The sequence below is a fragment of the Sander vitreus genome, chromosome 4 (assembly GCF_031162955.1).
Source record: "Sander vitreus isolate 19-12246 chromosome 4, sanVit1, whole genome shotgun sequence".
Lineage (NCBI taxonomy): Eukaryota > Metazoa > Chordata > Actinopteri > Perciformes > Percidae > Sander > Sander vitreus.
The window spans coordinates 16424708-16436513 of NC_135858.1; the positions used below are offsets into that span (position 1 = coordinate 16424708).

General features: G+C 38.5%; 1 protein-coding gene across 2 annotated transcripts in view; it reads right to left on the reverse strand.

Moving 5' to 3' along the window:
• Positions 1-7749: 7749 nt before the first annotated feature.
• Positions 7750-11806, reverse strand: part of tex264b (testis expressed 264, ER-phagy receptor b) — a 36318-nt gene continuing 32261 nt past the window's right edge. The window contains exon 4 of one of the 2 annotated variants that reach the window (XM_078248691.1): positions 7750-8897. In XM_078248691.1, the coding sequence (XP_078104817.1) occupies positions 8617-8897 (281 nt within the window). In that variant the 3' untranslated portion in view covers positions 7750-8616. The remainder of the gene's footprint in view (positions 8898-11806) is intronic. The other variant, XM_078248692.1, reaches the window with a different exon arrangement.

Here is an 11806-nt window from a genome sequence, read left to right on the forward strand (position 1 = left end):
AAAAAATAAGGGTTGGACTGCAGGAAAGTGGGCAGTGAGACATGTATGCTAATATAGATTCCTATAATGTGGAGGTTTCAGGTTTAGGCCTCACCAGGAGTTGTTATGTCTGATTAGGGAGGTGGGCTGCCTCAATCACAGTGCTCTCAGAGAGAGGAAAGCAATCGTGTTTCTTTCAAACAGTCATTCATCAAACACACAAATTCGGTAAACAAGTTGATTTAAGCAACCTTTACAAAGAGACGATGGACTTTTAATGACTCATAACTTAGTATTTTCAGGACTATTATTAACTCATCTTTATCATAGAATATTTCAGCATTTCAAAGTCATGAGGGATGCAAAAATGACACATGAAATCAACAGAAATTGTCTGTAACTTTATTTTGGATTTTGTTTGAATCCAAGTTCAGATTTTAAAGGAGTTAAACTGATACGCTACACCCGCAGATCTTGACTGTAGTTTGGACTATAGAATGTGCTGCCGCTCCCCATGTCATAACTGTAACAAGCAGCGGGGAGCTTATTATTGATTTTTCCTATTCTGCCACTCAGTGTTGTCACTGACATTGTAACATTACAGAAAGCGTGTCACTTGTAGACCCAAATGTATTATTACTTCTATTATCAGTAGCTCTCTTAACAGTCATTTTATTCTGTCCTGTTTACTGTGTTTACAGAGGCAGAAACCTCTCACGGGAGGTAACACCAACATCTGCAGCTACAGATTATCTACTTTATCTGGTGTGTGTGTGTGTGTGTGTGTGTGTGTGTGTGTGTGTGTGCGTGTGTCCTGTTGTGTGTCTTGGACAGTGTAGGTGCAGGTGTTTGACATTGCTATGCCACATTTTGCCCTATTATTAGAACCAAGGTTAGAATGTAACTTGAAGGGTTCAACATTAAGAGTCTAATTGCTCATCTGTGCTGTCTGCTGAAGCAGATGGGGGTTATATGGTTGCAAAGACTAGGTCACAGAAGGAATTAATGGTGCAATAAGGAACAGCCAATTAGGCAGGGCTATGCAAACTAGGCCGAAGTGAGGCTTGAGGTCCAGGAGATCCGCTCAAAACCTTTAAGAAGTGTTTAAGAATTAAACAACAGGCCTCGATCACATAATTAAAAAAACTATCTTGATGTAGAAACGGCTGTCACACTCAGCAGCTGAGAGAGTCACTCGCTCCCCAGATGTCTGAGCACAATATTCCCTCTAAAAGGCAAGTTAAAAAAGAAACGGCAGTGTGAATTACTCAGCTTTCAACCATCAGCTAATACATTACTGCTCCCGCCTAGGACAGAGAAGATTTTGCCAACAAGATGCTTTGAGAACACCATTCCTTATTATCTTATCCAAATATAGCTAATGTGTAATGTATGACTCACTGCAGACTGGCTTTCTGTGAAGATGGTGATTGGCGATGATCTATGGAGAAATACGATGCTACTCATGTTTGGAAAATGAGCTGAAGAAAAGATTTTTTTTTTTTTGTGGGGGGGGGGTGAAGGCAGGATAAAGAGCTAAAGACCTGTTTGTTGTTGTTGTGGACAAATCCACTATGATCATGCAAAAATCATAAAATCTATTTGATGTGTGTTATTTAATACTATGATGTATAACAATGCTATAAATGATCATTTCAGCAACATCACCTCAGGCGTTTAAGCTTTGCCCTCAGGTTTGTTTGGTCTTTTGTTGAATACGTAGGCCTACATGACATTTAATTTAGTGTCTAATCCACTACACATGAATAATAAAGCCTGTTGAGTAATGACAGCCTAAAACACAGCACTTGTCCCATGAGATTTATCTAAAAATATTGCTGTCCAATGATTACGTGACAAACACTGATAGGATGATGATTTATGGCAGTGGTAATTCTGTGCTCATTGTTATGACAAACGCCACAAGCTGGATAATGGACAAAATGTCATCCTTTTTCCCATGATTTTCTTTGCATGTAATATGACACTACAGATTTGTTACATTTGACACAAGAAAATGTCCTGTAGCCTACCATTTAATAGTATAACATTTAATGATCCTCTAAACAGCTGTTCAAAGCAACAACAAAAAACTATATTTACAGGTAATAAAATACAAAAAGAAAGTGCAAAACAACTGCAGCCATCATAACTCCACTAGTGATTTCCATTATTATGTCATCTCCAGTAGGGACACAGATTATCCCTCCACCTGGACTTGTCAGCTGAAGGAATTAGGATGCCTGCGGTGGTGGCCAGCAGCCGGCTAGATTGTAAAACTAAGCATATATCAAGTGCATAAAAATAGCACAGGGAATTCAGTCAGTCTGCTCTCAGAAACTAAAGATTTCTAAAATGTATTCAGAAAACCAAAAGTTTCTAAATTAAGGAGGCTACTGAGACAAAATGCCGATATGAGAATGAGAGACTACAACAGGTTGTCTCTGTTTATAAACTGTTGGTGGCACCATCTAATGACAATCACATTCATGCAGACATGGTGATGGTATTAATCTATCACTCTTTTAGAGAGGAATCCCTTTGCTGCTACATCACATCTTGTCTGATCTATTGACAACTATTTGATGCATGCGATCATGGATTTGTCCAATGCCGAATCAGTTTGTACTGTACTTTCATGAATTGTGCAAACTGAAAACAACCCAATAACTCTCACAGTAGGATGCTATTACATTGTTTAGGGCGCTGTCTGAAAACAAAAGCTCTGAAAACCAAGTGCGATATTAGATCATGCGATTTTTAGTTGAGACAATTGTAACTGTGCTGAATATTCTCTCACGCTCAGGTGTTGGATGCTTTATTGATAAAGTAGTAGCCTACACACTATAGGCTAGATCAAATTCGGATGTTAAGAGAGCTGATTCACTTGTGTGCCCTGTGAAATTAAGTGCAAAAAAGAGACATATGTTGATAACATTTCCATGGCAGTTAAACTGAATTTGCGGTGTAGGCGACATGATCAAAGCCAATTATAAGGAAAAAACATTTAAAATGAAAAGGGCAAGTCGGACAGGAAAATACAGAGGCAAAGTAGACAGACTACGCGGGAAAAACATAGGCATACCACTATGTTAAAAACAAAGTTTGTAAATGACAATTTCTTACCTGGTTGTAGCACTAGATGTCTTGCCGGATATAGATATATCTGTAGGTCTCTTTTCCACAAGCCGTGCGTCAATACACAGACAACGCGCAGAGCTTCACGTGACGAGCGCAGTCCAGATGTTGTTCACTTTGAGCATGTTTGCCAGGCAGCGGTTTGGATCTGTCCTTGGTTCTGAAGTGTTCACATTGGCAAATCTGACAAACTCCTCTCAGTGCTCTCCAACTTGTGCTCGCCAGCCACCGTACAACACGCCTTCAGACCGGAGCAATACAGCCCACCGCCCAAGTGCTCATGTGTCCACTCGCATCGACCGTAATGATGCGCGACGGATTCGTCTACAATTGACTGCCAGCTGGACTGAGATACAAGTGAATCTAAATTAATCTATGATTGCACTTTTGTTTTGCATTACATTTCCTATTCATAGTCGTTTCTCTTTCGGGAAGTGAGTCAAATCAACTTCAAAACAAGAGCTGTTGAGGAATCCTAGCGCTCATGATGCAGCCACTCTGTGCAGCTCCACAGCTATAATGAGTGCACCGAGTCGACGCTGCGCTCGCGCCTTTCACAAACCACATTGTGCTTCATACAACGTTTGTTTGCAAGGCAGCGAGTTACAGCACCGACATTGGAAAAACTTAAAATGTCCTATGTAAACGTGTGCGGTTTAGTATGCAGGAGTAAAGAATAAAAACAGTGACGATAGTGCATTAATCACAATCTCAAATTCTGTTTCCAACTTCTCACATGGTCTTTTTTTTAACTGACTCATCCATTGCATTCCCTGTGAGACAGGGTTTGTACTGGCAATCTAGCTTTGAGGCTAATGATAAAACCCCTTCCCTAAAATAATGTGAAAATTGCAAATCTTTCCAAATAGACAAAACAAGGCGCTGCAGTTCTCCAGCTAAATTTAGAAAGATGAGAAAAGAGAAATGAGCATCAACTATTTTTCCCCCTCTATGAAGGATGGCCAGCTCCTCATTCACCTCTATCTCATTAAAACTGAATCACACTCTAGATGAGTGGCACAGCACTTTACAAACTCAAGAGGCACCTTGCACTGTTTTTTTTTCACTGAAAATGCATCAACATCCAATACAATACAACTCTCTAAATATCATTTATTCTACAGTTTAGTTGGATGAATACTGGCATACGTAAGCTCAATGTTGAATCAAATACAGAATTTGTCCAAACATGTTGTTACAAATAACCCTTATATTATTACAAACACAATACATATAAAAATGTTTTTCACCGGCCAAAATCGATGACCCTCACAGTATTGATTCAGCCTATTAACTATTTAAAAGCTGTGCATCCAGTAGTGGAAAACTTCAAAGTCTCACTGGTAATTAAGGTTAACTATACAGCATGCTGTTCTGTAGCATGCTTTCTGCAGAGGTAATATTTCATGCAATAAACACTGCACTTTTTTTCTCACCCACAAGAAGATTACATCAGCAACATTCCTATTTCATAATTAGTGAGGAGTGCAGAAAAGGTCTGCTGCACCAGTTTGGGTTTCTGTGTCCAACTTAGTACACCGCTGCACAACCAGTTACAATTAAATCTGGAAATATTCAGCAAGCAACATAAGTTATTTCAGTATGTATTCAGCTTCATCGCTTACCCATTTCTGTCACCTTCACATACTTTAGCACCACCACCTTTCCCCACTTCCCCACCTTGCCACTACCACCACCTTCCTCTCACCCACACATACAAAAAACGTCTCACTATTTTTCAAATGTTTTCTTTTCTGCACTAACAATAGCTACGTTGCAGTTAGGGGTTTGGAAAAGAAGAACTTTTTTCTGTGTACAGTGGCAATTAAAATGACGAGCGGGTCCTGCTTGTTGCATAATTCCCCCAGCTAACACAAAGGGACCAATTTTCTCCTGAAATAGAAAGGTAGTTTACATTACAATAGTTGAGGGCATGTGGGTGGAATGCAGACTTTTAGATAGAAACATACCAATTAATGTCGAGTGAAATTATAGAGGACAGACACAAAGTGTTCCTAGCCAGTGGTCAGTGCACATCAGTCTGACTGCTGCAGCTCTCTTAATGAACATGACAAAAAACAATCAGTCCAAAATCAACAATTTAGTTTCTCTCTGTGGTGCCTGCTTTTGTTGATGTTCACAATTATAGAAAACACATCTTGTATTAGAACTACATACCCCTTTTTACTAAAGAAATAGTCAATTTTTTCTTTCTTTTTTTACTCAAAACTGTCCATACCAAGGTCTGCAGATTGGATGGTTTTTCCAATTAATTTTCTTTCTAGTTTAAGCAGCACAAGCTAAATTTAATTGACCTGGTTTTTGTTTGTTTGTTTCTGGGTGAACTGCCCCTTTAAGCAGCATGATTGACCAGATACCACCACGTAACTGGAAGGTTACAGCTTCAACTTCCCACCCCAAGAGTTCATCCTTGCTTAACGGGTAATTCTGTTTTATTACAACTTGGTTCTTATTTTCATACTTTTGGCCATTATTTCTATTGGTTATGATACCATTGTACTCATTAAAGTAATTGCTGGGGACACAGCAACATGGCTACATAAAGTCCAAAGTGGCAAGAAACCCAAGCAGTCAGACAACCAAATACAAGCCAAGTCTTCTAAACAAGCCAAGAGTTTAGTCAGATCATTGAAACTATTTTATTTGGAGGTAAAACTGAAAGTGGCTGCACTTGTAATAGCGACAATACCTCATTGCACAGGACAAAATGTGTAGAGTAGGTCAAAGTTTAACCTTTTTCAGTTATGTCACCGCATTACCAGATCTCAGCTATTACCGTATAGTTATTATTGTCAGCAGGCTAGTGATCCTAAACAAGTTATAAACCAGAATGACCCTTTAAATACAGATAGACATAAAACAGTATCCCAGCTCCAAAGGCGCGACCAGCCCTGAGTATTTACCACTGAGATCATAACTGTGTCAGACCAAGGATACCATATTTAAGTCTAGTTAGTTAGATTCCCTATTGCCAACAAATACTTCACAGAACAGCATGGACTCAGCAAGTTACTACCCTATGTGTATGTTTGAAGAAGAGGAGTACACCCACAGCTCCCAGAGAGCTTTTATAATTATACACACAGAAAGCATCTCAGGGCATCACTTTTACTCCTAAATCTCATTCATCTCATTTACCTTTATCCTCTGGGAATTTAACCCCATCGTTAGAGCAATCAGCATTTAGATTAAAAATGTAAACACTCACTATAGATCTTCTTTTTTGTCAACTATTTGTCAGGTAAAAGCTCAGCATTCTGCCAATTAAGCCTCTGAGGCAACTCCAACTCAGAGTAAATGAATGAATGAACAGGCTCGTTTTGTTGTTGTTTTAAAGTTTCCATGTGGAGTAAGAACATAACGGAAAATTGTCAAGAAAAATCACTCTGATGAACAGCTAGGCAGCAAAAGATTTTTCACAAATGCATTATCATTTCACTCAGAGACCACACTGTCCAAAATGCAATTCAGACTAAAAACACTATGCTACTGAGGCCCAAGAAGTAGGTTTACTGGGTTACATGGATAACGTTGTTGTGTCCAAGATTTGTTCTAGGTTTCACTTGGTTATCCAGATACCTCAGGAAACAGATCTCTGATTAGATAAGCACCTCAGTCAGTCAGAAGCTGATTGAATGTACCGTCTTGAAGGTCTTTTGTATCATCTATTCAAGAACTAGGATTATGTATTTATATTTGCTGTAAAGGTTAGGTGCACAGTTTTCAACCTAGGAGTATGTGTTGTTAATTATTATTTAAGACTGAATAGCACAACTTTTCAATAGCTTTAGTTTAAAATACCCTCTCTTCTGCAGGTTTTTCAGTCTGATTGTCTGATCAATGTAATGACAGTTATAATTAAGAAAAGCCATATTGGTGTGGTGTTTAGTCATATCAAACACACAATATTAAAGCGAAGGACAGACAAAAGCCTTTGTCTACTCATTTCTGTCCATGTGAACATCTGGAGAATCTTAAATTAACACGTTTTAGCTCAGAATATGCAATGGCTATTTACTTGAAACGCCATATGTGGCTTTTCTCTCACATGCACATCCCTTTAAACTGCCCACACCCTCCAAGTGAGCAAGGCTTGCTGCGACAAGCTTGGGGTGATCTCATTTGTTGGAAGATAAAGGATATGGGTATGACTGGACACACATTATAGGCTGTGTGGGTCATCAGGTGGTCTTTCAGGCTGCAGCTGCCATATGTATTTCAGAGGGAAGGACAGAAAAGAACAAAAGGAGAAAAAACAAACAGAAATGAGCCTGTGCAAAGAGATAGCAGATGTGAGAAAGTTGAGAAGGTAAAATAACACACTATAACGGCTGAATAGAAAATGAAGGAGCTGGGTTTGAATGTATGGGGATAATGCTATTGGGATTTATGCTAGAGGCCAGATGCAAATAAAATGTAGAGTCACAGAGCTTTGCCGTCAGTATAGTGAAATGAATATTAATGGTCAGCCCACTGCTTGTCATCTTTCTCCTTGACTGATCATGGCAGCAGGCTGCACACTCCCCATAATCATGTCCACAATCTCAGAGGTGCTCAGGAGGATGACACAAAGAAGGTAATTATGCATTCATTCACACCTACCTCTTTGGAAATGGAGTACATTTTATATCAAAACTTGCATCACTAACAGAGCTATGTTAACACACAGTCTTGTAAAAGTACACAAAACGCTTCTAACAAGATGCACAAATATTCAGTCAAACACAATATCTTTAAAAAAGTCACTCACTTTGTGAGGTCTATGTACTCATATAATTTCAATCCTTTGTCAGTTATTAATTAATGAAACTACGGCACTTTGTAAACATGTAAAAAAGTATCTTTGAAATTAACAGAATTCCCTGTATGTTTGTGAAACAATCCTCCAACAAACAAAAACTTATTAGAAATGCAAATAATGGTTATAGCTTCAGTACAGCAAATTAAATACCTTTCAAGTAAAATTATTTTTCTAACAAATACTCAGTTCAGTCATCTTGTATCATTTTGACAGACATCATCACTTCTGTTTCAAGAAACTCAGGCTACCTGAATAAGTTCTGCAGATTGCAAGTGGTTTTCTGTCAGCAAAATCTAACAGATTTGAATGCATTAACTTTAAAACTATAATTAAAAGACAAAAAAATATGTCTGGTTATATTCTATATTTTTGTTATTATCAACAAATCCAATAAAAAGGCCAAAATAGCAATGAATTGACCCCACTCACAAGTATTGTCTGTGTAGCCAAAGCCTGATGCATATCCCTTTGCACCATAGAAGGGAAGTCTTAAAGTATTAAGAAACAGACGAACACATTGCTTGTTTTGGTCTTTTCATGGGATTTGTTCACAATAAACAAAATATAGAATATCACCCGCCTTGTCCTTTAATATTTACACATTTGGACATGGACCCATAGCGAGACACTCTTGAATTATTTACTCTTTCATCCTCAACTAGTGTCTCACTGAACTTTTATTCCTCTCCTCCAACGGCACCCCACCACTCCTGAGTGGTAGCCTCCAGGCTCTTCTGGTTGGAGTCTCCATGAAGCGGCTCTTCTCTCTCTGCCTGCTGTCCATCGGTCTGCTCCCAGTCCAGGTCTTTAAATGAGGTTCCCCTGGAGCTTCTCCCTCTGTTGTTTCTATCACCTTGATCCTGGATAGGCACAGAGTGGACAGAGGACGCTGCTAGGGACGTCCCTCTGCTGTCTGACAGTAGAACCCCACTCCCTGAGCTGTATTCACTGTTTGAGTCTGCACCCAGGGCAGTGATAAAACAAAAGGGAGGGGGTGGACAGATGGTGAGAGGACTTTTATAAACAAACGCCACATGAGAAAAGCTAGGCTGCCCAAAAATCCAGTGCTGGGATCCAACCAATATCTGCATGATTGTATTTTAGCTGCAATGTGACTTCAGTTCAGAATAATTATTATCTCTTCCACTTTTACTCCAGACTCAGCAATTATTTGGAAAACATATGCATGGAGGAAATGTATTCATGAATGTATCTATAAAATAAACAACTGTTGTATCAAATCTTTTCAAATATGCTTTAGAAAGATTGTTAAAATAGTTCATGGCCATAAAACAAGACTCTACAGCCACACGAGTAGCAAACATGCTAACATGATTACAAAGACAATGCTAACATGCTTATGTTTACAATGTTTATGTTTAGTGAAGCATGTGAGCTAACAAACATTTGCTCACTACCTCTAAACATACATGAGTATGTTTATGTATAAGTACAGCTGAGGCTCATTAGTTCTGCAGGTATTAAATAAGTTGAAATTTTGACCTGATGATGGCACTAGATGAAAAGTCAGGGGACCAACAAAGTTATTACAATTCATCCTGAGGGACACATTAATGTCTTTACCCAATTTAATTTAATTTCATCCATCCAACAGTTGTTGAGACATTTCACTAAAAAATAAACATGTCAACCTCATGGTCGCACGAGAGGAAAAGACAGAGGATCACCAAAGTCCGTCGGATTTATCCTCTGTACACACATTCATGGTTCCCAAAAATGTCATATAGTCTCTTCAGTCAAAGTGGTAGACTGACCGTCCATCAGAACAATACAAAGACAACCTATGTCCTTAAAGCTTAAGTATGTAACTTGTTGATATTAATAAACGTCCGTTACATTCAAGCCATTGCCAAATGAGCTGCTACAAAGCTAATTAAGACTATGAGGTCCACACAACTCTCTCTGTATTTCTCAGTATGGCTATGTTCAGAAGATTGTGGCGTCCGGTGACTTTCCCGCGCAGAAACTCCAGTGAAGATAATTACCTCTTATGAAGAGTCTATCATGTTTTTTTTTTATCCTGCGTGTCCTCCTTGGCTACTAGCAACTGCGTGGAGGAGGGGTGGGGGCGCGTGCACGATCACGTAAGGCTTGTATCATGTGGATGCACCAACAGTTTTGTTGTCGTTACTTAGAATTCCTCATGGGGGCGGCAGAAACTACGCACTATAGCTTTAAGAGATACTGAACCTTTACAGTGACTCAGGTTTTCACTTCTCTGTTAGCTATGATGCATGACTTATACGTTTACTGTACTATAGTTTTTGATGGTAAATCGAACCGAAATACTACCGAACTGGAGGACACAAGCAAGATCACGGATATCACCTTTCTTTAAACTTGCAAGCCTGTAGTTTAACTGTCCTTAAAATTAGAAGGCAAATCCTTGCTCACATGTCCCTTACACATCCAGCTTGTTTTTTGCTCATGCTGTATTCCATTGTTATATTTTCATAAATGTATATGAACATCTACAAGTTGTGTAGAAATGACAAGAGCTGTTGTATCTTGCACATTCAATTCAATTTAGGATGATTATTAACAAGGAACCAGGAAATCTATACAAAGTTCAACTCCAAAAATGTAGAAGCTGGGAAATACTTAATGCTTTTTCCTCTTTATCCATGGAAGGGTGGGTGTTGTACAGTATATTGTGCTTGTCACACATTTTTCTGTTGTTCATTAACTCATGGGATGAGCAGCAACACCTTGTGCAGCGACTTAAAGTCATAACTCACAATAGTGCACTGACATGTTGTTAATTAGAAACTCCTGTATAAGAAAAGGGTTTCTGCTCTTTAATTGGAGTGGTACTGTAAATACAAGCACTTGACTCCTCAGTCTTTTTAGTTTGTTCCTTGCAGGTTAATAAAATCAATTTCCTTCCTGTGTGCAATTCTGTCGATCTTTGTGTGGCTGTGTTTCCACATAACACTCTTCAATACTCTTTAAATCAATATCTCCTTACACTAAGCCAGCCTGTTGTTTACTGGAGACCAGATGATGATACACACAAGAACTAACCTTTCACATGAAAACAGTTGACAGAAGCCAGAAGGGGGCTAATTATCATGTTAGAGGTGATAAATACATTATGATATGGGACAAATTATCAGACGTAGCTGAGATTTGTAACAGAATGATGGCAAACTAAATCTTCTCACCACTGTGCATTTCAATTGAGGAATAATGTAAAAAGTATGACATTTTTTTTTAAATCGTCATTCAACTAGAAAAGGTAGAAAACAGAACTATATGCTTCAGAGACATGTTTAATGTCATGCTTCTAAGCTAAATGTAAGAGACTTCCAACAAGCAAAATACAAAAAGAGGAAATTGTGTTACATAGCAACATGCAAATAGTAAAGAACAATAAATAATTACTCAGAAAATGTAATCAGGAGCAACTTTGCTATGTTTATAAAGAAATACTGTATGTTTATGTGTGCTAAGCCTGCTGCTGTGTGTGCAATAATGCACTTAGTCAAAGACCTAAAGGCTCATGCTGTTGTGTCACACATGTCCCTTAGAAAAGATGAGAGAGATATTGCAGTGGAAATCAGTTCATTGTTGACAGTGAATATGAGATGGGGGCCAGGATGGAGCACACACATGGGAGCTTGAACAAGAGAGAACTGAATTGCATGTAAACTGCATAGCTGAATGGATGATATATTATTTATTCCATACAATAACATTGCGTACAGAGGACTATGACTATTATCACCTTTTGGAAGAGAAGTGAAAAAGAGAAGGAAAAAAATGAAAGGCCTACAAATCAGTGCTAAACACATGTACATATAGAATGAACTCCTATTTATCTTCATAAAAATGCATTCAAAATTA